The 27,402-nt window shown below is 54.5% G+C and overlaps 9 protein-coding genes across 10 annotated transcripts; 4 read left to right on the forward strand and 5 right to left on the reverse strand.

Annotated features, from left to right (window-relative positions):
• Positions 1–260: 260 nt before the first annotated feature.
• LMH87_000637 (uncharacterized protein) lies at positions 261–1,139 on the forward strand (the record flags this gene model as incomplete). Its single annotated transcript, XM_056198577.1, has 5 exons — positions 261–321; positions 412–461; positions 516–906; positions 989–1,055; positions 1,127–1,139. 5 exons carry the CDS (start codon positions 261–263, stop codon positions 1,137–1,139), a joined length of 582 nt encoding a protein of 193 aa, XP_056055513.1.
• A 389-nt stretch (positions 1,140–1,528) lies between these two features.
• LMH87_000638 (uncharacterized protein) lies at positions 1,529–2,043 on the forward strand (the record flags this gene model as incomplete). The annotated part of the gene is made up of 2 exons (XM_056198578.1): positions 1,529–1,588; positions 1,663–2,043. 2 exons carry the CDS (start codon positions 1,529–1,531, stop codon positions 2,041–2,043), a joined length of 441 nt encoding a protein of 146 aa, XP_056055514.1.
• A 36-nt stretch (positions 2,044–2,079) lies between these two features.
• LMH87_000639 (uncharacterized protein) lies at positions 2,080–5,187 on the reverse strand (the record flags this gene model as incomplete). 2 transcript variants are annotated; one of them, XM_056198579.1, is made up of 2 exons in its annotated part: positions 2,080–3,810; positions 3,870–3,947. In XM_056198579.1, the coding sequence occupies 2 exons, from the start codon at positions 3,945–3,947 to the stop codon at positions 2,080–2,082; spliced, it is 1,809 nt and encodes a 602-aa protein (XP_056055515.1). The 2 variants fall into 2 exon arrangements, with proteins under 2 accessions (XP_056055515.1, XP_056055516.1); XM_056198580.1 differs by having other exon boundaries at positions 2,080–5,187.
• Positions 5,188–5,651: 464 nt separating this feature from the next.
• LMH87_000640 (uncharacterized protein) lies at positions 5,652–10,270 on the reverse strand (the record flags this gene model as incomplete). Its single annotated transcript, XM_056198581.1, has 4 exons — positions 5,652–6,417; positions 6,471–7,081; positions 7,143–9,968; positions 10,073–10,270. The coding sequence occupies 4 exons, from the start codon at positions 10,268–10,270 to the stop codon at positions 5,652–5,654; spliced, it is 4,401 nt and encodes a 1,466-aa protein (XP_056055517.1).
• A 783-nt stretch (positions 10,271–11,053) lies between these two features.
• Positions 11,054–16,046, reverse strand: LMH87_000641 (uncharacterized protein; the record flags this gene model as incomplete). The annotated part of the gene is made up of 4 exons (XM_056198582.1): positions 11,054–11,419; positions 11,478–12,989; positions 13,042–15,572; positions 15,638–16,046. The coding sequence occupies 4 exons, from the start codon at positions 16,044–16,046 to the stop codon at positions 11,054–11,056; spliced, it is 4,818 nt and encodes a 1,605-aa protein (XP_056055518.1).
• Positions 16,047–17,135: 1,089 nt separating this feature from the next.
• Positions 17,136–18,799, reverse strand: LMH87_000642 (uncharacterized protein; the record flags this gene model as incomplete). The annotated part of the gene is made up of 5 exons (XM_056198583.1): positions 17,136–17,351; positions 17,418–17,513; positions 17,566–17,885; positions 17,943–18,622; positions 18,720–18,799. 5 exons carry the CDS (start codon positions 18,797–18,799, stop codon positions 17,136–17,138), a joined length of 1,392 nt encoding a protein of 463 aa, XP_056055519.1.
• A 2,130-nt stretch (positions 18,800–20,929) lies between these two features.
• Positions 20,930–21,835, forward strand: LMH87_000643 (uncharacterized protein; the record flags this gene model as incomplete). Its single annotated transcript, XM_056198584.1, has 2 exons — positions 20,930–21,047; positions 21,102–21,835. 2 exons carry the CDS (start codon positions 20,930–20,932, stop codon positions 21,833–21,835), a joined length of 852 nt encoding a protein of 283 aa, XP_056055520.1.
• Positions 21,836–22,697: 862 nt separating this feature from the next.
• Positions 22,698–25,616, forward strand: LMH87_000644 (uncharacterized protein; the record flags this gene model as incomplete). Its single annotated transcript, XM_056198585.1, has 2 exons — positions 22,698–23,834; positions 23,889–25,616. The coding sequence occupies 2 exons, from the start codon at positions 22,698–22,700 to the stop codon at positions 25,614–25,616; spliced, it is 2,865 nt and encodes a 954-aa protein (XP_056055521.1).
• A 247-nt stretch (positions 25,617–25,863) lies between these two features.
• Positions 25,864–27,224, reverse strand: LMH87_000645 (uncharacterized protein; the record flags this gene model as incomplete). The annotated part of the gene is made up of 4 exons (XM_056198586.1): positions 25,864–25,961; positions 26,020–26,833; positions 27,077–27,094; positions 27,204–27,224. 4 exons carry the CDS (start codon positions 27,222–27,224, stop codon positions 25,864–25,866), a joined length of 951 nt encoding a protein of 316 aa, XP_056055522.1.
• Positions 27,225–27,402: the final 178 nt, after the last annotated feature.

Below are 27,402 nucleotides of genomic sequence, written 5' to 3' on the forward strand. Positions count from 1 at the left end.
ATGGCAGTAAGTTGAAGCTCTCCACTGTGCCAATATTGACCCACACATCCCACCTCGCACTATGCGACAACTTTCCAACTTTCCAGAGTCACACTTCACCAAGCTCCAGAAGCTCCGAAGCTCTATGCGATCTGTTTATTCCCACCGTTCCATCAAAGTGTGTACGAAAAGCTGTTTTCCCCAGATTCTGCTCAAAATCAGCAAATTATTGAAGCTCCGCGAGGATTCGGTGAAATTCGTGTCCTGGCGTAATTTGGAAAATGAGCGTCAACGAGCTGCTTGGCAGCGACAACCAAGCTCGACTGAAGGAGCTTGCGAAAGGTATTCCGTCGCATGTTTCCCAATACCAAGTTTGAGAAATAAACGAATACATCTGTGTTAAAGGTGGAAGCTGACTACAAACTCGTGTAGACACGCTGTCGGCTGAGAGCACGCTCAAGAGCCTCGCGTCCGAGGACCCTGTTCGTCTGCACAGTTGACCGCCGCTGACTAGACACACTAACACTCTAACATAGTCAAGCCGACGAGATGCGGCATTGATAGTCTTTGACCGCGCTTGTAACAAGCCACCTACTCTGGAGAATACTACTCTGGTAGATGCCCTCGCAGAGACATTAAAGCCACCATTGCCCAGAGCTCAAGAGAGCATCGATGCCCTCGCCTGGGCAACGTCTGCCGAGGCAGCCCTGGCAGCTCTGTGGTCCCTCGACGCAGAGGTCGACCAGATACATGATGCTCTACTGCTATGCGTTATTCCGTACGCCAAAGCCCGTAAGCCCTGGGTGACAATGACTGCAGCCTCCACCGCCGAGCGCCTGCTCGACAGGTATCGACCAGGCGAGAAGAAGCAAGACTTCATCATCACTGGCGTCCTTGAGCGCTACCTGCGGCCCATCTTCTCCAAGAGTACATCCGCAGTCACAGCCGAAGGCCGTCCGGCGCTGTTCCGCGAGTCGCTGCCGCCCGACGGCGGCCTCCATGCGCAAAGGGCCTCTTGGAAGGACGCCGGGCCGCACATTGTCGCCGTCTTTGACTGGGCCGTCGAAGCGTCCGAGGTACTTAGCCGGCCCTCCCCGATACCAGTTTCTCTTCATCTGACTCCCTTTATACTAATGAGCCTCGATAGCCTGCTACGATGAAGAGGCGCTGGCCGCTCTACATCCCCGTGCTCGTCACCCTCGTCGAGGACGCCGACGTTGCCGTCCGCCAGCGCGGCATCGACATCCTCGACCGCTTCCTCGCCACGTGCCCCGCCGCTGTCCTCCGCGCGTCCGGCATCGACGCCGTCTTTCAGGAGTCGCTGCTCCCGTCGCTGCTCTTCCTGCCCTCGCTGACGCCCGAGGCCGAGTCCGTCCCGCTGCTGCGCGCCGCGTACCGCACGCTGCTGAGGCTGGCCCTCGCTGCCGACGACGACGACAACGAGGCGCGGGGCAAGAAGCGGCGCGCGCTGCTGGACAAGGTGCTGCGCGAGGGCGTCCTGGCGGGCTACTTTCACGCGTCGCAGCACATTCGCGTCGTCGAGGTGCTGATGCAGTCGGCCGAGCAGATTGTCGAGGCGTTGCAGGTCTACGCCGTGAAGCACTTGCAGGTATGCATTTTCTCTTCTTCTAAACGTGAGGAAAACAATAATAATCAACATGTCGCTAATGTATTTGGTTACAGAGTTTGCTAGATCTTTTTGCTCCGGTTCTGACAGATGCCTTTGCGCTGGCCCATGTCCCCGCCGTCATCGCGGCGGCCAAGGCGCTCAACACCACGATTCTCAACTGCTGGCCCCGTATAGTCGGCACGCCACACGCCGAGCAAATCACAAGCATCGTCGCTCGATGCTGGACAAACATCTACGACACTGATCATGGCACTGGTGACCCTGAGATGGAGGCCCTCACCCAGGAGCTGAAAAAGACAATGGCGCTGCTGGCATCGATGTGGAAAGCGAGCGACGAGCCAATGCCGACGGACAAGCTCGCACAAGTCGTGAAAAAGGCGCCCCATCTCAAGCCGCTGTTTGCCCCATTTCAGCTGGAAGCCCCCATAGCATGAATGGCAGAAGACAAAAAAAAAACCCCAAGCAATCTTTCAATCCAAGGGCTGCTGCTTGAAGAAAGACTTGCCCCGCAGCCACTTCCTGTAGGCCTTGTATCGCTTCTTGGGCGCGTCCTCCTCCGTCACCGTCAGCGGGTTCTCCCCAATCTTGAGCAGCTCCGCGTAGAGGTCCACCTCGTCCTCGCTGCCGCTGACCATGAGGCCGCGGTCCTGCCATCCGCCGTGAATGTAGTCCTGGTACTCGGACGAGTCCATGTCGGCGGGCGTGTCGCTCGACACCACCAGCGGCAGGTTCTGCGGGTGGTGGATGTAGCGCGCGTAGTCGTCGGCCTCGTGCTGGTCGACGGACGGGTCCAGCGAGTCCTTGAGCGCCTTGGTAAACGTCCACTGCTCGGCCGTCGACTTTTCCAGGGCCGTCTGCTTCGTCTTGGTGGCGCCGCCTTCATTGACCGTCTCCATGGCGTTGATGAGGCCGAGCGTCTTTTCCTGCGTGGGATGCAGCCAGCGCCCGAGCGACATGCCCCGCGGCTGCTGCTGCGCCTTGTCCGAAGCCATTGAAGCGGCTCCATCATCGGACATGGCTACTTGTGAAAGCGGCGAGCTGGATGTCTTGTTTGCTGCGTTGGCATTCTTCTTGGCAGCCTTTTTCTTCTCAGCGTCGATTTCGTGATGCTCGATGCGCACGCGGAACGGGCTGAGGTCGTATTTCCCGTCCTGGGTGGATTTTATCGGGATGTATTTAATGGTCGAGTTCATTTTGAACGCAAACATTTTGGGAAACGACGACAGCGTCGACGGGCGGTAGTACTCTAGCCAGTAGTCGTCAAAGAATTCGACGGGCTTCAGCACTGGCGCGCTCCGTACCGGGACCACGGCGCATTCTGCGTTCTTTTCCAGCAGGTTTGCCGGATTGTACCAGTTTATATAGTTTGCAATGTTATTCGGCGACCAATCTCGCGGATTCGTATGATGCAAGTAGTAGTCTGTCGTAATCTCCCACAGCATCGGCTGCCCTGCCTTGTAGACGTAGTTTCCGAGAAACAGGTTGTAGGCCTCCTGCCGCTGGCTGTCGAGGAACGAGTTGTTGTAGTAGCGCTTGAAGCTCTCAATCATGTCGCGCGAGTGGCTCGTCCACTGGTTGATTTTGCGGTACGTCTCCATCGTGTTGACCAGCTGCGAGCCGCCGTACTGCACGGCAATGGTGTCGCCGTGGTCGTGCCACATGTGCGTAAACAGGTTGACCGCGTCCGTGTCGTACTCGATGGACTTGTCCTCGAGAATGCCGAGCGCGTGCAGCTGGTGGCCCAGGGCGCGCTTCCCAATGACAAACTGCGCGGCGTTGGTGCGGTCCAGGCAGTCGATGCAGTTTGTCCGCGCGACGCCATTCTGCGCCGTGAGGGGCACCGAGACGCCGTCGCCGTTTTGGAAGAAGCCCGTCGCCTCGAGCACGCTGTCGGCAATCGTCTCCAGGTTGCCGATGACGTCGCCGCCGCGGACCTTGGAGGCGCGGCTCATGTCCCAGGCCTTGTGGATGATTTTCTTGTCGGCGGGGAGAAACTGGTTCAGGTAGTCGATGCAGTTGGTGTACTCGTCGAGAAGCTTGGATTCGCGCGGCTGGCGTTCCTTGGCTTTGATCAGATTGAGCACGTAGATGGGTGCGCCGTAGCGCTGGAAAAGGTCGTCGAAATGTAGCGCCGCGGCGCTGTAGAAGGGATCGACGAGGTTGAGCTCGATGGGCGGCTTCGGCGTCACACCAGTGCTGTCCTGCGTCCAGTGAAGTGGGATACTGCCGCGGTGCTGCACGTATGATGTGTAGTGCGGACTGCAGTATAGCCGCGGCCCGGGCGCATGGAACGAGGTGGTCTGGCATTCAGCAACAATTTGCTCCGTTTCGACATCATTCGCGACATAGCCTAGGTCATTTGCTCCACGCTTCAAGAAGCGGGCACCGGCAAAATGACGAGATCGCCTCGCGATGACGGTTATGTATGCCGTGCGGCCATATATCGACAAGGCAGCCTGGTCAACATATCCATGAATGATGGGATGGCACCAGTCAAATGGATTCTTGATCACAGCCGCAATCGGCTTCAGCAGGTAGTTGTTCCACACAAACATGGAGTTCAGCTCCCCGTCTGTCTGCGGGACAACGCCCCGTGCAATCGACGCTCTCTCGCGCATAATGTTGTGCTGCAGCGTATGCGTGACATCGTACGAGTAGCTGTAGTAAAACGACCGGGTCAGGTCCAGGCTGTTGAAGATGGACAGGAAGCGCGTCTCCTCGGCGCTGTTGTTGCGCGCCTCGGGCTTGGACGACTTGCCCATCGCCAGCGGGATCAGCTCCGTGCCCTCGACCTGGTAGATGTAGTGGCCGCCGATCATGGCGACGGTGCTCTTCTTGGTGATGAGCAGCATGTAGTAGCAGCCGGTGAAGCGGATGAAGCCCAGAAGGCCCCACGTCGTGCAGCGCAGCTTGATGCCACCGGTGCCCTTGTTGCCGTCGTCGATGGTGTCGAGCAGCTGGTTAATCTCCTTGAGCGTGTACACAATCTTGTCGTCCGTCATGCTGGGCTCGTCGCCGCCCTCGGTCGTGCGGTCGATCTTGAGGATGCGGTACCGCTTCTCGCTCACGTCGACGCCGACGACGTAGTACCGGCTCGCCGTCTCGTACAAGCTAAACTTGTGCATCTTATACAAGAGCCTGTCGGAGGTGGGTTCCTCCTCCTCCCCCTCCTCGTCATCCGCGACGGCGGCTTCCCCGCCATCCTGGTCGTCGTGACGGCCATCTTCGGAGCGCAAGTCTCCGTTCTCCTGCGTGTTCGCGCCGACGGACGGCTCGTTTGTTCTTATGCTTGGTTCGGGGCTCGCTGTGCGCACAAAAGGCTCTGCGACCGCTGGGTCGCCATCGTAATCGTCCACAGGCGTGGCCCCTCCACCGCCGGCGGAACCAGTCGCACCGCCACCGCCTTTGGCCGCCGACTTGGCAGGTCGGGAGTCGCTGCTGGCATCTTCTGTATTCTGCAACTGCGGAAATACAGGCGAGGATGGCTCGGCCGTGGCTTCGGGGTTCGGGGTTTGTGGCTCGGCCTGCAAATCTGGCGGCAACGCGGTGCTTGGCGATTCGGCTGGGAGCTCTGCCATGATCGGCAACGCTGAGTTCCTAGAGCATGGCCTGAATACAGTATCGTGAATTCTCTCACCAGTTGAACTCGGGTATAGAGAGAGATGCGCTTCGACTGGCGTCGTGCTCGTTGTGGCTATGTCACCTGCAGGCTTGGAGCTTGTGACCGCTGAAGGCGAGCTGTTGATGTCTGTTGCGCAACTGCCCCACCTGGTAAGGCTAGATGTAAGTCGGACAAATCATTCCCATTTACACCAAGAGGGACGGTGGAGTGGGTTTTTTTCATGTAGACCATTCTTTCTTATCTTATACGTGCTCGAAGGATGCATATCGACAAAAAAAAGTAAATAAATGAGTAAATCAATGCGACATACCGAAACACAGCCCAAGCCACCGAGTAAAGCCCCAGGAATCGGTATATAACGTTATAGGAAGAATTACAGAATATAAAATTAGACGACAAGATGAATGCAAAAGTACAAGACTATTTATTGGAGGCCTTGACAAGGTCACCGAAGCGAGATTGTTCTTCCTGCGCAAGCGCCACAGGGTTTCCAACCTCAACAATCTCACCCTTGTCCATGACGACGACCTTGTCAAAGTCCATAATCATGTCGAGGCGATGGCTGACTGCGATAATCGTATACTTGGCAAACTCGCGCTTCATCACGTCTTGCATGATGCGCTCCGTCTCGATATCAACACTCGAGCTCACCTCATCCATGAGCAAAACACCACCCTCGGGCTCAAGAGAGCCCTTGTCGATACCCTGATCTCTCGCTCGCATGCGCCGCCTGAGCACCGTACGACCAAGCGACATGAGTTGTCGCTGGCCGGCACTGAGGGTGCCGCTGCTCATGCCGGACTCCAGACCACCTCGCTCTGTGACGAAGTCCCACAGGTCAACCACTTTCAACACCGCTTCACAGTCGTCGGCTGTGGCACGCTCAAATGGGTCCAGGTTGGCCTGGAAGGTGGATCCATTGGGCAAGAAGACTGCTTCCTGGGGGACGGCTAGAATGCGCTGCCGCAGAGCAGAACGCTGAATGTGGCTCAGAGCGATACCGTCGATCACTATGCTGCCCTTTGAAACCGCGGTAGGGTCAAGGAGTTTCAGCAGTAGGGCGACGAAGCTGGACTTTCCACTGCCAGTACGGCCACAAACGGCAATCTTCTCTCCAGCAAGGATCGTTAGATCAATATTCTTCAAGGCTAGGTGAAGCGCATCGTCCGTCTTTGACTCGGTTGATCTATTATCAAGAGATTAGCACTACTCGAAAGCTGCAGCACGAGAAATACTGACTCATAGCTCGCCGACACATTCTCAATCTTGATTTCACCCTTCTGCGGCCATTCTTCAGCAGGAATCACATCCTCATGATCTTGGTTTTCAGGCTTGACGGTGGCGCTAAAAGTCTTGAGTCGCGCGATGGCACCAATCGACGTTTCGAGTCGAGTGTAAAATTGAACAATCATCGAAAGGTTCTCGCCAAAGCTCATTAGAGTCACCATGGACGCGCCGGTGAACCCAGAGCTAGAGTGCATACGCGTAGCGAGTGCTGTCAATCCAGTAGCCAAGACTGCAACAACGATGCCGAGAACCAGCGTCAACCATTGCTGAATCATGACGAGCAGATACGCGGGACGCTGGCTAGTGTTCAGCAGGTTATTATTTTTGCTGATATCTTCGGCAATAAAGCCAAAGGCTCGCATGGTGACGACGCCCTTGATGGTGTCGAGAAAGTGTGCGTACAGCGGACTCTTGGCCTCGAGATCAAGCAGTCGCATCTGCCTGGACGTACGCAGATAAAATTTTGCCAGGAGAAACAAAAGTGCAATCAGAAATGGGTACGTGATGGCGATGTATGGTGATGCGGTAATCATAACGCATGCCTGACCGAGTGCTTGGAAGAACTAAATCCGCCACAGTTAGAGATGGAGCGCTAGATGGTAGTTGTACTTGATCAGAACCTACTGCAAAGAAACAATTGATCAGAGCCATGGGCAGCTCTGTATCTACGAGATTCAAATCTTGAGAGAACAGGTTGGTGACGACGCCCGTGTCTGTGGTTGTAAAGAAAGATAGCGGTGCGCTAATCATGGTGGTGAGGGCGTTTTGATGAAGGTTTGCGCCTGCGCGCTTCACGCCAATGACGAAGAACAAGATGATGGAAATCATGAGGCATATCATAGCAGACGCCATGAGTGCACCGTAGACCCCAGCGTAGTAGCCGAAAGAGTGGTGTATGAAGCCCTTGCCGACGTCGTCGGACCAATACTTGAGCCAAATGGTGGGATAGTTTTCAAAGAAGCCATACGCAGCAGTAAAAGCAAGACCGGTCGTCGAAGTAAAGATGCCCATGCTCACAGCGTAGTGCTTGTATACTGTAGCGTCACCCTGCTGGCGCGCTAGATCCGCACCCACAGCAGCTTCGGACTGTTTGGTAGCGATGGCCTCAAGCTGTGGCAGCGTGGCATCTTCTTCGGCCTTGTCGGGCGTGGCTGTCTCCTCAGACCCAGCCTCGCTGCCAGATGCCGACTTGACGCCGAGGCGGTGTACGTAGCCGTCGGGGTTGGCCATGAGTTCTGTGAAAGTGCCTTGCTCTGAGATGTTACCAGCACCCAGTGCAATGATGTGGTCGGCAGCAGGAAGATGTCTGACGCTATGCGTGCAAAGAAGAACAGTAGATCGTCGCTTGCGAAGCAGGCCGCCAGAACCAAAAACCTGACGGAATACAATCTCCTCGGTATCGGCATCCAGACCACTGAAGACGTCATCAAAAATCAGAAGCGTCGTGTCCAGGTATAACGCGCGGGCGAGGGCAACGCGCTGCTTTTGGCCGCCGGAAAGCGTGATGCCATCGGAGCCGACATTGGTCTTGTCGCCTTGCGGAAGGTTGTTGAGATCGAAACGGAGGGCAGTTGCATCGATGACCTCGTTGTAGCGTTCTGTGTTGAACTCCGACTGTCCAACGATGTTGTCTCGGATTGATCCGTTGAACAGAAATGGAGTCTGGTCGCAGTAGCCGACGTGAGGATTACGAGTGCCGAGGGTCACTGTGCCTTCATTATGGGCGGTTTCGCCAAGCACGGCTTTGCAGAATGTCGACTTGCCTGACCCGACAGGTCCCACCACCATATTGAGAGAAGATGAAGAGATCGCGACGTTGACGCCTTGTAACACAGGCTTATCTGCCTCCCACCCAAATTTGCCGTCCAAAACCTCAATTGCGTGACGACTAGACACAGCTACCTCCTTCTCGGACACAGACTCCTCGTTGTCGAAAATCTGACGAAAGTCTTCATGCGTCTCGCATTCGAAAAACTCTTGGATACGACTTACACAAGCATTGGCTCCGATGAGCAGTGGAATCTGCTGAAAGACAATACCCAGTGGCAGAGTCAAGAGGACGAGGTACGACAGACTGGTAAAGGCCCGCGTGGCATCCAGAGTCCCCTGCGAAAAGGCGAGGGTGAGGGGCGGCGAGAGAAGCATCGGCGCGAAGCCAAAGGCAGCCGCCACGACGGCAAGCTGACGGAAGAGCGATCCCGCCGCCAGCTCGTCCACCCGGAGCTTCTGCACAAGTGCTTCAATTGCTGACGAGAGGCCCGACATTTTCAGGTTCTTCATGTGGCCGACGGTCGTCGCCGTCAGACCCACGCGCTTCTCCACGCCCTCCATCCACGCCTTTTGTGAGCCGCCCATGAAGCGCGAGACGAAGCTGACGCCCGCGAAGCTGACGAGAACGATGCCGAGCGGCACGAAGAAGATGAAGCCCAGCTGGCGGTACAGCATCCACGACGCGAGGCCGACTTGCACCATGCTCACCCAGATGTCGTGCATCGCCTGGAAGCCCTCGTTGATGCGCTCCCAGTCGGTGCTCATCAGCGTCAGCGCGGCATTGTCGCTGGCCTTGCCGATGGAGAGCCGGGTCGACTGGGCGTAGATCTCTGTGACGAGCATGGCGCGTGCCATGGCCAGCATGCGGAACTGGTAGTACCAGTAAAACGAGGTCGAGATGGCGATGCCCAGGTAGATGAGGAACGCGGCGCCGATGAGGCCGTAGCTGGTGTTGGCGGGCACGACGGGCCGCGACAGCGTGTCCAGCAGCCGCTCGATGAAGAAGGGCTGGCTGAAGGTGAAGCCGAGGAGGCAGAGCCGCGGCACGACGGCGAGGAGGATGGTGCCCTTCATCGTCCACGCCAGGACCTTGAGGAGCGCGAGCTTGTCGCCCTTGAGCGTGGCGGCGCGCAGGTTCTTGGCAAACGCGGCGTGCAGGCGCTTGCCGTCGAGCGTGCTGTCGAGCGGAAAGAGGTCCGCAATGGCCATGACCTTTTTGTAGCCCACAAGGAAGAGGCCGTTCAGCCAGAAGAAGACGCCGAGCGAGAAGACGCCGCTCGTCTCCTCGGGGCTGTGCTCCTTTTCGTCAGCCCACCGCACCCATCTCGCCTTGCGCTGCGACTCGAGCAGCAGGATGACGAGCTTGACCGCGACGGTCGTGACAAAGAGCGCGCTGTAAGTGAATTCATGATGATTGCCTGCGGAGGAGGGAGAAGAGAGCAGGAAGAGCGTCCTGGCCTGCGCGGCGTCGAGGATGAGCGTGAAGAAGACGTAAATGTTGAGAACGATGGACGGGCGCGCGCTCTTGCTGTGGTCCGTGAAGCTCAGCACAACCATCAACAGCGCGGCGAGGAGCTTCAGCGCCGAGGACGCGAGCAGCGTCGGCGTCGTGCGGAAGCCACCGGCGGCAGCGACCACGAGCAGTGCCAATTCGAGGATGGCATACACTGCGGTAACGGCCTGCAAGACATTGTCAGTCGAGTTTCGTTTATCGCAGTTACACACACAACGCCTCGCTTTTTTTCGTTGGCCTTGACTCATACGACTAGCACCGGTTACCGTACCACTTTAGTAGCCTGAAAGATGGGCGCGACAACGACGGCCGGCTGTCTGGCCTTGGAGAGTGCTCGCCATAGGGAAGCGACGATGAATATGGCCGAAGGAATGATGGAGAAGAAGACTTGCTCGAAGCGCAGGTTAAAGTCAAACTGCGTCTCGTTGACCTGGAACAAGCCCTGGCTTGCCGATTCGGCAAAGGACATTGTGCTGTGGGTGGTTGAGAGCTTACGTCTCGTTGGCCTTGAACCGGCTCCTTCAAGGACTGGGAAGGATATGAAGAAAGAGAAGATGAAAATAAAGAGAAAGAGAAATGAGCGACAGAAGTACACGAAAAAGCCACTGGCAAAAGATACTCAGGCTCGGTCTTTTGTCGAGCCGGACCCTTCCATATTTGAATACTCATTACATATAGAAGCCATCTTCGTTTAGTTTCAGCACTAGCCCCAACTTGGGTTGGCAGCGTCAGCCTGGCTGAAGAATTATCGCTCCTAGTTCCGGCATATGAAGTAGAGAGGGTCCGCAATAATAATAAAAAAACAGATGTCAGAATTTGCGTGGTGGACAGGGCTGCAAGGGTATCCCTCGTTGATGAGGCTGAAGGCAGTGAAGGGATCCTCCGTCGTGCATGACCGGCTCTCGACGGCAGTGTCAAGTCGTTGAAAGGGAAGCATTGGATGTGGATATAGCCCGGTTAGTCTACTCTTGGCAAGGAGATTTCATCTGGTCACCACAAAGTCTGATCATCACAAACTCTCACTTCTATTCATCGTCTCGCAATGTTCAACACTTTCTGCTATCCCTCCTCGTGCTTTTTTCCCTAGCTTCTCAAGCTTACAAAGACGCGATTTGTATCGTCGCTCATGCAACCAACCTAATATGTACAGAAATTCAGGGCCGCACCTAACCGCACGAAAATGACAACAAAACCGGAGCCATGCATATGCTATACATGCTTCTATAGCCCCATCAACATTACATCACCTCATTCAATCCACATCTTGATCTTCTTTCGCTGCCTCCTCAGTGTGCGTCTTTTCAGCAGCGTGGCCCTCTGCAGCGCCTGTCTCAGAAGCCTCTTCGCCAGCTACCCGCTCCTCTTCGGACTTCGCCTCCTGCGAAGCATCGACCACCGCGCTCTTCGCTGCATCATCTGCGTCAGCTGTCGGCTTTGGCTCCGGCTCTTCTGGCGCGGGTGCAATCTCGGCTCGTAGATCCGGCAGGAATCGGTCCACGCGCGTCCAAGTCTCTTCCCACATTTCTTTCTTCGTAGCATCTTCAGTGGGGGGGACCAAGACTCCGTTGCTCTCCATAAAGAGGAGTACGTTCTTCAGGTTCTCTCGGACCGCTTCTTCCTATAAAACTATTAGCATATTACATCGTTTTACGAGCCACAAGCCACATGAAACCTACCAGTATGTCGCCTTGGCCGCTATTCATTAGACGGTCCATGATTTCAATAATCTTGGTCCACAATGGAAGCAGCCCATCCCATTCAGCGAGCAATGTCAAATAGTGCAGATACACCTTGCACAGTAGTGACGTGGCCTGCACCCGCAGTTTGCTCATGCCCTCGCGATCTGCCGAAAAAACCTCAGGCTTGAGCAGGCGAATGATGAGTGGGAAAAGCACCTTGGTGAAGATAGCTGTCCACTCCTGCGGGTCGTTGGTGGTAAGCTCTGCAGAGAGAAGTGAGCGGTGCAGCGACGAAAAGGCTAGCTGGCGAACTTCTCGGCACGGGTTTCCGCACTGGTGCATAAGAGACTGGAAAATGGGTAACCAATACGCAGACCAGGCTTCACCGCTCTCCAGCTGCGACTGCTGGATAAGTTGCGGCACGAGTGCGGTCATGCTGTAGAGGCTATCGATAGCCTTGCAGCCGCGGTCAACCGCTGCACTGTCCACCTTGACTTCCCGCCGAGGTTGGTCATGTCGTCGTCTTTCTTGCTCTGCTTGTTTGTCTGACGAGGCTAGCGGGTTTGCGCTTGAGGCAAACTGGTCGAGTAGGGCAACAGCGGCCATGTAGTTGTCTGCCATGATAGCCGGGGGCGAGCCGGAAGTCCCCTTCTCGAGAATCTGGAACACCTGCGCAGCAGATTCGCGGTTTGTGGCGAGAACGCGCAGCGTTGCCCAAAAGTCAGGCGAAGTCATCATTTCGCTTCGCAGCGGGCCTGGTTCTTCGGTGCAGGCAGCCAAGCCGGTGAGAATGGTGCCCGAAGTTTTGGCCAGGACATCCTGAGGCAGACCTGAAATGGTGTGTAGGAGTCTAGGAACGTTGACAATCTCGTAGTCAAATCCATCTTTCAGTATGCGCAGAGCGTAAAAGACAGCACGGGAAACAGTAATGGCATGCCATTGAGCCGAGTGACGCAGAATACCTTGGACTCTCTGGAACACCAGCTCCGCCATTTCGTCAATTGACTCAGTGTCTCTTGTAGCCAGCAGGGTACAGAATTCGAGAACGTAGGCGATTGAAGGATCGTACTTAAGTGGCCCCGTTGCTGTGCTGTGGTTGCTGGGGGGCGGGTTGGGTAGGTTTTCGTGCTTGACGCTCATGATATTTGTACTGTCATCTTCTGGAAGTTGATCCAGAAGACCAGATACAATCAGTTTCGTACTTGCAAGAGGTAACTTTGCGACATTTTTGAAGACATTGTCAAGCTTGCAAGAGTTGATACAGTCGACTGTGCAAAGGGTGCTCTCCAGCTCTTCGTCAGACGGCTCCGGGGGATCGTCGGCGGCGTAGCTGGAAATGTACGAGGTGAAGGCAGAGAAGAATCCTGTGTCGGATGCTCGCGCTCCGCGGTCAATAACCTGCGACGGCGATTGAAGAGGAATATCAGACAAGCCAAGAGCAGGGAGGCCAGGTGAGCCAAATTGAGATGCCAGCGAGTTTGAAAAGAGGTTGACCCAGATACGAACAACCTATAACTTGTGTTAGTCTGAGAGATGGCTCGATTCGTGCATGATGGCTTACATGTTTCCAGCTGTTCTTGATAATGTGCTCATTGCCAGTAACGACACGAAAGAGTACGAGGGTAGCGAGCTGAGCGCGAAAGTCACGGCCAAGCTTGACTGCCAGCTCGCTGACCATGACACTAGTTTCGCCCACCTGGACCTCCGTGTTCAATGCTGTGTTAAAAGTGGCGTCTGTTGCCAGCGTCGTCATGTAGCTGAGGCAGTAAACAATCTGATCGAGTGCCTCCACGTTATTGTACTTGGCTGCGATGCGAGCGCATTCATCAAAGCCAGTTACTATTCTAGCAAAGACGGCATCATCACTGGCGGACATGAAGACGTATGAAAGCGTAGAGACAATCGGCTTCCATGTCGCAGCAAACATGTCCGCGTCGTAAATATTCGTATCACAGACAACGAGGTTGCCGGCCGACTCCGTCTTTAGCAGCAGCTCTCTCCAGGCGTAGTCGAATGCATGCTGATTGTCGTGCTCATCTGGCAAGATGATTTCGTTTGACTTGATTGATTCGTAAATGTCCCGGAGGTATTCAGGAGAAAAGTTCTTGCCATCGTTAACGCCACGCAAATTTCGTGAAAAGTCCTCAACAGTCATGCGCTTGTTGGCCTTGATCGTTGGGTTGTGCTGGTCAGTATTCAGCAAGATAATCGCGTAACTCAGTACGTAAGCGGCATCCTTGTTCGCAACCTGCTCAGGCGTATCGCATGTGCAGTATTTTTCGGAAAAGCTTTCGACAATGTTGGCGATCAACTGTGCTTCACCAGGAAGGCGGAAAGTCTCCAAGAGTAGCCGCAGGCCTTCGTCAAGGCGCTTTCCAGAAAAGTCAAAGAGGTCCAAGAATTCTTTGAGAAATTGTTCATTGCCGGTCTTGGAGAGATACTCACCAAGAACCGACTTGGATACTCGCGAAGTTTCCTTCAAGAATGCGGCGACTTCTGCGGGATCCTGTGCACTCTTCAGAATGCCTTGTGCCTCCAGATATCCTAGGCCATTCTTAGGTTTCTCGTTGAACATGCTCGTGCCTTTGATAATGATCTTCTTTCTCCGACGCTGCTCGCGCAGAATATCGGGATTGGTATAGCCGTCTGTCACGGGAGCCTTGCCCAGCCTCTCAGCGACGAACTGGATATATCTCAAGAGAGCATCAAGGCAGAGAGGGGGGACACTTGTAGTACTCCAAGTGGCAGAGTCGGGTAACGCGTTGCGGGAGAGAAGACCAATCATATCCTCACACAAGTCGGCTCGGTCGACATCGCAGTCATAGTTGACAAAAAGTTCAGCCACAAAGGTCGGCATGCGCGAGAGTACGCCGATACTCTCAACCATAGCTTGTCTGGCATCTGGCTTACGCGAGCCACCCTCCATACCAAGCTTTTGTCTGTCTTTGATAGCGACAGGTGTAGCGCGACCGCTTCCAGCTTGAGAAGATGGGGGCTTGACGAGCTTTGGCGTTTCAGGAATACCTGCGAAGAGAGAAGCCTCGATACCCGTATCACGGGGAATAGGGACGGTAGGATGCAAGCAGGCCACCAAGTAAGAAAGGAAAAGCTCTTGCTGCAGCTTTAAAACGCCGCGACATGTAGCAAGCATAGTGCCTGCGACAATGAGAGACTCTTGCAGGATGGCCATGTTGTCTGATCGAACCAGTTGGAAGAGATGGGAGCACAATTTGTCCTCTGCAATCGTTGCTAGCGCAGGGTGTCGAGCAATAAACGGCCCAGCAACTTCAAAAGCCACATGAATAATCCTGAGCGCCATGACTCTCATTGTATCGGTATGGTGTCTGTCATTCGGGTCCAGAAAGTTGACCAGAACGCGGAAGAGCTCGCGGACGGAGGGCAATGAGTAGGGTTTCAAATCTATCGACTCCGAATCGTCGCTTCGTTCACTCTCGTCGTCACTTTTTAGCTCAGCATCGGGGGTATCTTTTTTGTTTTCTTCGGGTTCGGTCGCTTCAGGCAATTTCTCGGGCTCGTCGATAGTCGGCGTTGACGTCGAGTCGCGCTGTTCAGGAGTGGTAGCGGATGCATGTGTCTCCATATGCAAGTTGCCGTCTTTCTGTTCGAAGGCGTCGGAGTCGTCGCCGATTTCGACGTCAAGGTGCTTTACGTCCTCGAAGATGATCTGACACATTCTAACCATAGCAGCCTCGGCAGTCCTGCGCAGAACAGGAGAGAAGCGCGGCTGTGAGCAAATGGCGAGTCCACGGCCCATCATATCACAAACGCTCTCATCACTCAGGATGTCGCCACCGGGGCCTGACATCATGTCTTCCATGAGGTTCAGAATCATGAGAAGAACAACTTCGCCTTGCGCCGAGTCGCTAACATCAAACTGGCAGTGTGTTACAGCAGAGGAGAGTGACTGCATGGCAAGCGCAAATCGCGGCGAGCTGGCGCAGACAAACCCATATGCGAGGAACTTTCGAAGCGCTCCGAGGGCGAGGATCGTGATTGGCGCGGCGGTACCCTTGGCCTGAATGACAAGCAGAAAGGGCGCGAGAAGCGTGGGCGAATCAAATGCGCGAATGTCTACACATGGACTGGTTAGTACGTTATACTTCGGGCCCCTATAGCCACGATATCTGCCCTCGTACCTTTGATGCCAGCAATGTCATGGCGCAAGGCGCCAAACCCCGAAATCATGGGATCATCCTGCATGCTCTTGCCCGTTTGCCCACGAAGGCCCCATCGCGTGTTTATCGTGAGATCTTGAGCATCAGAGGCAGCGCCACCTACCTGGGACTTGCGCCTGGGCTTGAGGCGGGAGCTCGGCGCGCCCAGGTTGATGGGGTTGGGATTGCCTCCAAGAATGGCGGAGACGGAAGAGTGCGGCGAGCGAGCATGCTTCTGGATTGCCGAAGTGATTGATATGCATTCGGAGATGACGAGGGAAACGGGATCAACGGCAACCGAGACGGGGCGGCTGCGGTACTGCATTCGGGGAGCGTCGATTTGTAGAATCTCGGACTCTAGAGGCGGTTCGGCGGGGAGGTTGGGCTCCATGGCTGCGGAGGAGAGCCTGGCATCGCGGCTCATTATCTATTCTAGTACAGCGGGAAAAGGGCGACGTCGTGTTAGCAGAACTGCGGTAGACGTTGGTGCCAAAGTTGCAAGGTGGCTTGTGGCGACAGGTAGGAGCGTTGGCGGCGAGGCAAGGCGAACGGCGCTGGCTCAGGGGCGGAGACAAGGCACGAGGGACTGACGAACCAGCTAGCGAAGTGGACAGAGATGAATCCGTCACTCTTGAAGCATGAGAGACGTGCTACAGATTGTACTTGGGCACCAATGGCGGGTTGGTGACTGGTGATGCCTCGGCGAAGCTTTCCAGGCAGATTGTATGGCGGTCGGTTACAGGCTGGCAGCAATAAGAGGTCCAGCAGTGTAAAGCCACTGGTAGCGCTTGGCCCGCCCCGGGACTCCGCTGGATCGACAGGCCTTCATCGACAATACGTGTTAATATTTTTTTCGGCTAGGCCCAGCTTACTAACAAAGCCTGCCCACGCGACTACGGCCAGCTGTTAAGGACATATCAATCAGCGGACTGTGTAAGCAAACACAAAGGACAATGACTACGGCCGTAATACATTTATAGTACAGCATGTCATTCTGACCATTTTTTTTATCAATAATATTCGTCGTGTCCACCGGAGCAATGTCGCTGGCAGAGCATTTACCGTCTCTAGTTAACCTGTACATCTTCGGCACAAGACCTCACACACAGTCATACACCCGTCATACACCGGTTCGTGACAACGAAGAAATTTCTATTTTTATAGCCAGCCTGGATTCTCAATCTCCAAACCTTTCTCGCCATCATCCAGTCTTTTGATCCCGAAAACGCCGGTAGAAATAGTGAGCTGTAGGCATCGCCTCCTGCCATTGGCGTTCCCTTGCCAGCCGAGGCCCGGAATGCCGCGAGCCTCGTCACTCCAATGCGAAAATAGTGTACTGTACAAAATAATAATAAAAATAGAAAAAGAAACCCGAAACGAAAGTGTCACTGGCACGTGGCTGCGTCCTCCGAATATTCCAATACCGTCCCATCTGTCAATAATGAACCCCCTCATCGCTGCGTCAAAACAACAACATCACTTATATGCCGCCAGCGGCGTCCGCAGCCTTGGCGGCGGCACCCTTGGGCTCTTCTACCGCCTGGCCAGCCTTGCGTTGAGTCTCGAGAGTTTGCATTTGAGCCTTGTCCTGCTCCCACTCGCCCTGGCTGTCACCAAAGGTTTCCTTGAGCTTCTGCTCTTTCAGCCTCTTCTCTTCTTCCTCTGCTTCCTTCAGTTTTCGCTCAGCCTCCATTTCCTGTCGCCATTTGTTAGCTATTCTCTCTCTCCATAATATCGTTTGTTCAAGTGTGGATCTACGTACCTCCATGTGCTTAATATCGTCCACACTAGGCTCGTAAAGATGCCAAATGGTGTAGTGAGGCAGTCCAACCACGGAATACTTCATCTTTCTCGCCATCTGCATGCTTGTTTAGTATCCCAGGATGAAAACGTGATGCTGACAGTCTTACCTTGCCAAATCCCTCAGTTTCAGCGTGCTTTTCAAAGCTAAAGGCTGGGAAATGAACACCGCTACGGAATACCTTGGCCTTGGCCAAGATACTGACACCACCAACACCGTCAATTTCCATCTCCATATCGGGGTCACCGTAGGGATCACGAAGATAGGCAAGATGGGGTCTCCAGGTGGCATATTCGGCGTATCCTTCGACAATGACGGCGTCTTCGTCCAACGTATCGGCCAGGGCAAGGGCCGTCTCGGACTCCTGCCAAGAGTTCAGGTCGTACGGCTGTTCGCCGCCAAGCCAGTCGGGCAGCGGTCGCCAAACGTCTAAGTCATGGTTAGCGCTAATGCTTTAGTAGCAATTATAGTTATGAATATACTCACTGGGCACAATAACATCCTTGTTGTGGCGCATCAGATCCTCAAGAATGGTAAAGGGAGCAGTCTCGACATCGACGTCACGCCAGTAGACCCAGGAGTGATACGGGCGCAGAGCGGCACTGAGAAGCCAGTTTCTGGCCTGGGCCATGAGCTTTCTACGGCTAGCCTGGGCGGCGAAACCGTGACGACTTTCCACATCCTGATTTACCTTTTGACCAAAGTCCTTCTCAATAATAGAAATCTCTCCATATGGCTGTCTTGGGTCTTCGTCAGCCTGGATCGCGTTCATGTTGTCGACCAGAAGCTGAAGCGTGTTGTCCTTGGAGTCGGAAACCAAGAAAGCGAGATCAATCAGGTTGTGCGGGTACGTAAAGTTGCGCAGGTGAGAGAAGAACATGGGCAAATGCGCCGAGGCATCACGGAGCGGGACGCAGAGAAGAATGCGCTCTTCCCTCTCCCATCCTCGAGCAGTGCCGCCGACTGTGTTCAAGTCATAGTACCGCACGGTTTCGAGGTCGAAGTCGGGGTCGCCGCCGAGGAAGCCTAGCGAAAAGACGGACGCAATCGAAATTGAGGGCCCAAAGAATAGACATAGCGCCGTGACGAGAACAGCTGCAATAGCGATACGAACATAGAGCTTTCTACGGCGACGAGACGCGGGACCGGATGCGCGAGGCTGGAATCTGTACGATAGCAAGAAGCTGCTATTAGCATAGTGCCACGTAGACAGCGGGTACGTTCGAAGCATTCGAGCATTTCACGCAGAGCCAAGAAACTCACCTGTGCGGCGAAATATCAAATGTATCGCCTCCTCTCGGGTAGCCATTGGCAAACCCTCCGGAGTGGTGCCTGGGCATCATCGTGATGGGCGGTTCAGGCGAAGTGTCGAGAGCGTCGTTGTCAAACTGTTACCCCTTGTTGACGCGCAAGTTGAGCGGCGCGGCGTCGGCGGGCTCTGGCAGTGTCGAGGTATCCAGAGCCAATGAAGTAATCGCACACCGGCTAATTGAATCGATTTGATAGAGGAAATGCACACGCAGGGATGCGTGGTTCTCTGTGTGCGCTGGCGCTGGGCGTCGACAAGAATGAAGGTGAAAAGGGCCTTGGTGTCTAAAATCAATCGTGGCAGCTTTTGCCAGGTGTTGCGCTGCGCTGCTAATTTAGTGCTGCCCGTGCGTGAAGGGCTAAAAGATCAGGGGCGGATGGGGTACGCAGAGACTCGCTGAAGGTACCTCGGAGGGGTCCTGCTTCCCGCTTAAAGCACTACGCCACGATTAGTCCCAAAGTAACCCGGGATGCCCCTCAAGTACCTCCAGTTATCAACCCATCGCCTGTCTCCCTCTAGCAGCCCCTGAAGCAACACGAAACTGGCGCCAGGCCGAACGCCAGGCCGAACGCTAGTCCACAGAGAGCCGCTACCAGGCTGCGCTAGCACCATTGTGATAACCAGTTTGCCCATGCTTTGGCCCAGTATTATGAGCACTTTTGATTCAAGCTTGACGATCAGTCACTCAACTCGTCTGGATCAAGTGCTGCCACAGAAAAGAAGAGAATTCGACATGTGTGACAACAAGTACAGCTGCCAGTCTAAAAGCAGCGCGCGAGCTCACGCCAGACGCATATTCACTTGCACGTGCATTGAGCTACGAGTAGAGGGAGCCAAGTAGACAATATTATGACGTGGTATTCTTCTAGGTATGATAGCAAAATATTGAATCTTCCTTCTGCAGTCGGCAGAGTCTACAGGTGCGGGCTACTCTTCTCAACATGTCTACAAGTCTATGCCGTAGTTAGCAAACCATTACTACCAGATTGCCTGTACAACAAATGATGTGCCAACACATGGATCAGACAAGCCGGTGTACTCAGCCATCCCAGCCGGCCTGGCCCAGCAATGGCTCCAAAACGGAATCAAAGCCGAGCCGAGCACGAAAGTAGAATCACACCAATTAAGCAACTCCACAACTTTCATCGCAAATCCGAAAATTTGCTCCAGTGCGGGAGGGCTACTCGGCTGGGATGATTAGTAGAATGGATAGAACTTGTTGTCATCAGGTCGTGCGGTGGTTGCGTTGGTACAACAGAGAGCATGGTTGGGGGTGCCTACCTAGTATAGTAATTACTAGTGTGTTCGAGGATCGTTTTGGGTCATCTACATCTTCAACACGGTTAGCCAGTGTCGCAATTGAGGTGTGCAAAACAAAGGTAGAGTAGATAAATGTTATCAGAGATCTTGGTTTGGTAAATTAGGAGTCATCAAGGGGTTCAGCAGCAGAACTGATTGAAATGGTTTCTCATCACGGACATTTGGGCCGGAAAAGCAAGGGAAGTTGAAACAAAACAATATTTGACTTACCAAAAGAACAAGATCTGTGCAACGGCGGTCAGATACATGCAACATTGGCCATGGGATACTAATTCGACTGTTAGCTTGGCTCAAGATGCACCATAAATCGAGGCCGTCTAGCGCTTGCGTCGAGAGTAATGTGGTCAGATGGTAGTGCATGTTGTTCAAAACGCTCAGGTGTTCGCGGGAACAGTGGTGAAAATATCATCATTTGGCCTCGAGACGCTGCACCAGAGGCCGTCCAGTGTGAGAGCTTACCATTTCACGTCTAGCACATTTCGGTATGCTAAGCACGGCAGTAGCCATAGCTCTTGCGAATGCCGGCTACCAGTCAAGCTTCAAGCTCAACATTGGCATAATAAAGTCTCAGCCAAGGAGCGCGCAAAGTGCGATGTTGAGAAAGCTTGGAGGAGAAGAGGAAAAAATAAAATAAATTTGAGCGCTGCCGCTAGCTATGGTCCAAGGTGGGGCGAAGACTCGTTACATGCATGGACAGAAATTTTGGCAACCCGCTGCCCCGCTAACTAGATAGATGTACTGGTGCTTGGCTAGAGCTTCAGTTTCTAACAATTCAAGTCTAAACCAAATCGTATCGCGAGCTGTGGTCGAAATAGTATAGCTGTACCAATATACTATCTCCACGATGGCCGATAGAAGGAGGGTGAATGGCCCCTCAGGCGCAACGGTGCCTCCCGCCTACGACGATGAGGACGTTGTTTCCACCCAAAGAACTCGACCAGCAAATGGTATCAGAGCTATCTGTAAGCTTATTCGCGATGAAATGATGCTGGAATGAGTAAGCTAACTAGTTGAAGATCTGAAGACCGGTGTCACACCTTCTGCATCTGGCTCAGCCTACCTGGAGTTTGAACCTAGAGAGGGCTCTTCAGGGTCTGGCATGAAGCTCACATGCACGGTGCATGGACCGAGATCGTTGCCACGATCAGCTCCGTTCTCGCCTCATATGGTTCTATCAACACACGTCAAGTATGCTCCATTTGCGACAAAGCAGCGTCGAGGCTATTTGCGCGACTCCAGTGAACGAGATCTCAGCACACATCTCGAGACGGCACTTCGTGGCACCTTGATTGCTGATCGATGGCCCAAGAGTGGTGTTGATGTTATTGTTACGATTATAGAGGGCGAACTTACCCGACAAGCTGCCCAAGACCAGGGAATTGAGAGCTGGGAGATGATGAACGTCTTGAGCGGCTGCATCACGGTTGCTTCGGCAGCCATTGCCGATGCAGGCATCGACTGCGTCGACACGGTGGCCGGAGGTGTTGCCGCCATGGTCAGCAAGGACGAGAATGAAGAGCCTGTAATTGTACTCGATCCCGTGCCTTCTGAGCATGGCCAAGTATTGGCAGCTTGTTGTGTGGCGTATCTGCCTACACGGGATGAGATCACAAATCTCTGGTTCAAGGGGCGCCTGCAACCGTCAAATGCAGATTCGCAGCGTCTTCTTATATCAAGAGCGGTACATGCAAGCAAGGGCACATGTCAGGCTATTTCAGCATCATTGGGTGAGGCCATGGCTGCCCAATGAGCCGTCTCCGGGCAACTCGGCCAAACTTTATTTGAGGACCACAGCTTCGTCTTTAGATGGGCAGCTCTTGCAACGAAATTTGTAAATATACCCAATAGAATCATGAACCATAGGGAATTTGTGCGACGCCAAGCTCGAAGGAAAGCTTAATGTCTCGCCTAAGATTTCGAACTGCTGTGACACCGTAGCTCTCGAGTGGCAGGTGGCCATTTTGAATAGACAGTGCGGCTGCATAGGTGACTGGATGTAGAAAACTGTCTAATGCTGTAGTTGACTAGCTGCCTATGCGACGATAGACTGGCTGTCTAGAGCGCTAGCTAGAATAATGAGGGTATTTTCCAACGTTATCACTCGACTTGGGTACCCAAAAGAACTTTGTACCAAAGCCGCCTCGGGTGTGAGATTGGGAAAGAAATGAGCGCGAAAACAATGTTTACGATACAGGATTTATAAAAAAAAAAAACGAAAACCAATAGGTCGCAGTTTCCAAGAGCATTACTACATTTTCTATTCATTACTCGAGGTACCAAATCTGCCCGCGCACCTTACTACCTTTAAGGTATAGTAGTTTCCGCCTACCGTGCCTACCTACCTTGGCCCGCGGAGGTACGTCACAGTGCCGAGGCGCTGAGGCGACCCCAGAAGCACGCTACAACTGCACACACGCGGGTCTCAACTCCCGCTTCATCTCACCACTTGCATCAGCGCACCGTCGCTGCGGTTCTTGGCCTGCCATATTCCACGATCATTCGAGTCGTCTCGAATCGCTCTCGCCCATCGCCAGTCGATTTATCGCTTCCGAAATTTATACAGTGGCTGGGCCACGCCCCGGGCACGCACGATTCGCGTTTCGCCGACGGAAATGGACGAACCGCCTCTGGTGCCGCTCGGCGCCGTCGCCGGCGTTGCCAACCTGGGAGGATGGTCCAACCTCTCGGCCTGGGCTACCAATATGACTCGATATGCGCCGTCGCTTGACGATCTGGTCTGGGCAGGGCCTCGATTCCTGGAGAAGCTTGGATCCTACCTTAATCTGGCTGACCAGCCCAACCTTGCGCCGAATACCGACGCCGGCCTCCTCGGCACCACGTCTGCTGCCGCGTACAACATCATGGAGAGCAACACTTCCCCTGCGGTTGCAGCGGCTGCGCAGGATTCCTCGGCTTTCCTGTCTTTGGAGAGCGTACGCAACTTCGGCAGTGTCTTCTCATACGCTACCAGCCGATGGGCCATGTCGTGCATTGCCATGGCCCTCATACTTAACCGAACACACATCTTCGCTGCCACCCGTCGCAGACTACGTCTTCAGTGGAAACTGAGACTGTTGCTTCGCTCCCTTCCCATTGTCCTCCTGGTCATGCAGGTGCGCCGTCTTCTCATGTCGATGCAGTGTCAGACCTCAGCCAACTTTGCCGAGCTCCGATGGGGAGATACCACTAAACACTCACGATTCTTGCACGCGCATACAAACTATTTTTTGAATACACTGAGCTCCATTCTACTTTTCGGCGCAACAGATGAGCACTCTTGTGCCGCGGTTCATATGATTCCGGTAGCGGACCAAGTCAAAGCATCCAAGTTGGTAGGATCGCTGTCTGCCATGTGGCCGCTGTTTGGTACATTTTGCTTGAGCCACTTCATCGAAACTGTGTCTTGTGCGGTCCAGGGCAGAACACTTTCCGCGGAAACTGGCATGACGCTCTTTGAACAATCCCTCGCCTTTGCCGAGGCCGATGCCACTATTAGCAACCAACTTGCACAGCTGAACTGGGAACCCAAGCCACAAACGGAACCGACTGCTTCATCGTCTGCCACAGGTGCAGTGGTAAATTTGCTGACAAAGTCAATGTTGATTAAGCGAGTCAACACGCCGCCTGAAGTGCTTCTCGTGGCCTTTTTGTCGTCAATGACACATCTCACAAGCCACATCCTCGGACTTTTCGATCTACAGGCCAAGTATCGACTCGTCAACACCGGCTTCTGGGGCCTTTGCTTCATGGCAAGTATTGTTTGGAGTGCTTTTTCGTTCGACCTTGACGACCCCAGCTCACAGGGTCTCTTACGATTTCCAACCGTTTGCATCATCGGCTTCGTGCCTCACGTCTTGGTACTGGGCGGCATCATACTTTGCTTCATCATATACGGCCTCGCATTGCTGCTATCTGCACTGTCAGCGCCACCCAATCAGGAGCGTTCTGCCATGTCGTTTAGACAGCGGCTCATCTATGCCCACGAAAACATGCAAGCAAACGTTTCCTTTGCGGAAGTCAGAATCACCAGAGACATGGACTTCTACACAGCTCTCCTACGTACAGGCTTTGCCGCCATCACAATGGCTAGTGAAGCTGTGTACTTGAACGAAGACAACGGTGTGAATTTGACGCGTCATACATGGCTCGAAGAGGCTCGCTACAGAGAAGCAGAAGAGTTGCAGAAGCAGTGGGTTGGACTTGGCCATGCTAGCTCTCAGTACGATCGTATTGGTGCTATTGGTCTGATTCCTGTCAAAGATGGTCCGGTATTGGCCCCCAATGGCTACGCTCGGGAAAGGGCTGCACAAAAAGTACCGAAGGGCCGCGCAGAGCGAAGCTTCAGAGCCGGAGTCGGAGCCACAGATAGAAGCTCAAGATGGGTGATGGCGCTCGACTTTTTTCTGAGCATTTTCAAGCTTATCGGCCGTGTCTCTGCGCTCACGACACTACGGGCCCTCCGTCTGGTTCGCATCCAGAGACAGCCTGCCTGGCTGAAGTGGCTCGCAGAGAGACCAAAGTCAGCCAAAGAAGAACCAAAGCCAGTCCCTGTGACGCAGCGTGCAAGCCGCACCATCTTCATCAGCCGCAACGGCCGAGTGTCCAGGAGCGACGGAATTGACGTCGAAGCCGAGTTTCGACGCATCGGGCACAATGGCAGTGAAGAGAACCTGGATAGCGACTTGTACAACTACTTTGTGGAAGGCGGGTGGTGGGGTTCTGGCGATTCCAGCGGCGACTACGCCCCGAGCCATGGCGACGACGACGATTGGGACGCAACCAGCGTGATTTCTCAATCCACATCGGCCGACGAAAACGACGGCGAAAATGACAGAAACCCATGGGAGCCAGCTGACGATGAAATCGACGAGGGCCAGAGGACGCCCACTCAGCGATCCCCTCGCGCGGTGCGTGAAAACACCCCCGTGGCCGACAGCCCCATGGGCATGACAGATCTCGCCCGTCTCCTGCGTCCCGCCAACCGCGAGGAGCGCGAGGAAGCGACGACGCTCGCGGCGCACCTTGTCAGCGACGGCGTCATGACGCGCGGCCGCTTCCGCCGTCTCGAGCAGCTCCGCCGAACCAGCATCCTCACGAGCCCGCGCCGGCCCGGCGGTACGCCCACCGCCTTGGACATTGCCACTCCGGCACCCGTCTCCGCCGCCACCAGCCTGGCCAGCCGCGATATTCACACCAAGCTTGATCCCGACGAGGAGGAGACGCTGCTCGAGCAGCTCCTGCTGTCGCGCCGCGAGGAGGCCGCCCGGCCGCCGCCACAGACGCCGACCAAGAGCACCGGCACGACGTCGGATCTCGTGACTGCCGGCGGCAGTAGTGCCAACGCCGGCGGCGACGAGCAGGGCCCGCAGTGCGTCGTCTGCCAAAGCGCGGCGCGCACCATCATCGTCTGGCCCTGTCGCTGCCTGAGCCTCTGCGACGACTGCCGCGTGTCGCTCGCCATGAACAATTTTGACAAGTGTGTCTGCTGTCGCCGCGATGTGCTCAGCTTTAGCAGAATCTACGTTCCTTAGATTATGAGGGAAGTTCAATGTATACATTCTTTAATATAGGACTACGACATGCTGTACTGTTTTAATGGCTTTGATTGGTTATTCACGCGACTAAATACGAACAAGTACTTTGTCGAAGCGGTGATTCCTTTTGCCTTCGTCTTCCTAGACGGCGAATTTTCGCGGTTGTAACTGGTTTTGTTTCTGGGTAGGATGCAGAAGCGTTTTGTATTGTATAAGCCTTCATTTCCAGGGGTATTATTCTCCTCTATATTTGTCCTGAGTCCATAAAACGCCGCTCGTAAAAAATGCAATCATGGTTTTTGTGTGTAATGTTACATGGCAGCCCATTCCAAGCAAAATGTTCTGACGTGAGCTTTAGACTCGCTCTGACCTTCAGTAGTAGCAGCAGCAGGTTGCTCACCGCCGAGCAGAAATGCCTTCTTGACGGCCGTGGCGAGCCGGCCGCCAGCGACAATGTCTAGGATGGGAATCGGCTCGTCCCAGTCGTACTGGCTGGCCATGAAGTGGGCGTGGAAGCGCAGGGGGTCACCAGGGTATACGCTGTACTGGGCGCCGAAGCGCAGGCCGGGCGTCATGTGGTAGCCGTTGTCGAGCAGGTGCCTGCACAGCGGCGCGGCCTCGTGCAGCGACAGCTCGTCGGCGCGGCGGTGCTCGGCGAGGGCGCTGGCCGGTACGAGGTCAGTGCTGGACGTGGGCGTGACGCCTATGGTCTTTACTTGCGATACGCCGCCGTCTGCTTTGTCTGGCGAATCTGTAGCGGCGACGGCGACGGCTGCCGCAGCGGCGGCAGCAGCAGCGCCCTTTTTGTTCTTGCCGCGCTTCAGTTTATCAGCCACCTCGGCGGCACGCTGGGCGCTGCGCTCGGCGAGGGCAGCCTGTGCAATTTCCTTTTGCTTGCGGAGGGACTCTATATACGCGCGGCGGAGGGCGGGATCCCAATACGACTGGAGGGTGTCTCGGTGCGCGGCGGCGCCATCTACGACATACGCGGCGCCCTTGCGCACCAGGGCCTCGACCTCTTCGGGCCGCAGCTCGATGGGTAGGCCAAGAAAGATGTTTTGCGTCGGCTGCTGCGGTGCCGTGCCCACCAGCACGCCGTTGGTGTTGACCTGCCGCCGCAGCAGGGCCGCGGCCTCGGTGTCGAAGACCAGGTAGCGGCCGGCGATGCGGGCGATACGCACAGGAAACGGTGCCTCCAAGGCAGCCATTTGTCTCTAAAATCAAAACCAAAATGTCAATGTTAGCTAGGTGCCTCTTGTTAAGAGATTGGCAGATGGTTGTGAGGAAAAAAGTGGTTTTGAGCGGGAAGAGTCATAAGTCGTCTTCGTAATTGTTGAATGTGTCGTCACAGAATTTCAGTGGATTGACAGATATTCAGGGTAATAATCATGTAGATCCCGGAGGTACAGATGGGAGAGGCATTGTGCAAAACAATTCAAAATACCAAAATGACTTACCCTGTGCTTACCCACGTCCTGCGCGAGTGTTTATCGTGGGATTGGTTGGGAGGGAAGAGCTTGTTGAAGCAGAGGTGAATGGCTAAATTTTTATTTGATGCCAGAAGTGGATATGAAGGCGGTCTACCCTTGTAGAGCTGTTATGCATATAGCGGGGCAACAGCAATTGAGTCGACAGCGATGTGCAATGGCTGGCAACAGATGTGTTAAAACTCAAGAGACTTTTTCTTTTTCTCAGCTTCCGCGCCTTCTTCGGCTTGCTTCTCATCCTCTCCCACGGGTGGCAGACTGTATGGTGTGATGATGAGACCGGTGGAAGCGCTGAG

Source organism: Akanthomyces muscarius, chromosome 6, assembly GCF_028009165.1.
Source record: "Akanthomyces muscarius strain Ve6 chromosome 6, whole genome shotgun sequence".
Classification (NCBI taxonomy): Eukaryota; Fungi; Ascomycota; class Sordariomycetes; order Hypocreales; family Cordycipitaceae; genus Akanthomyces; species Akanthomyces muscarius.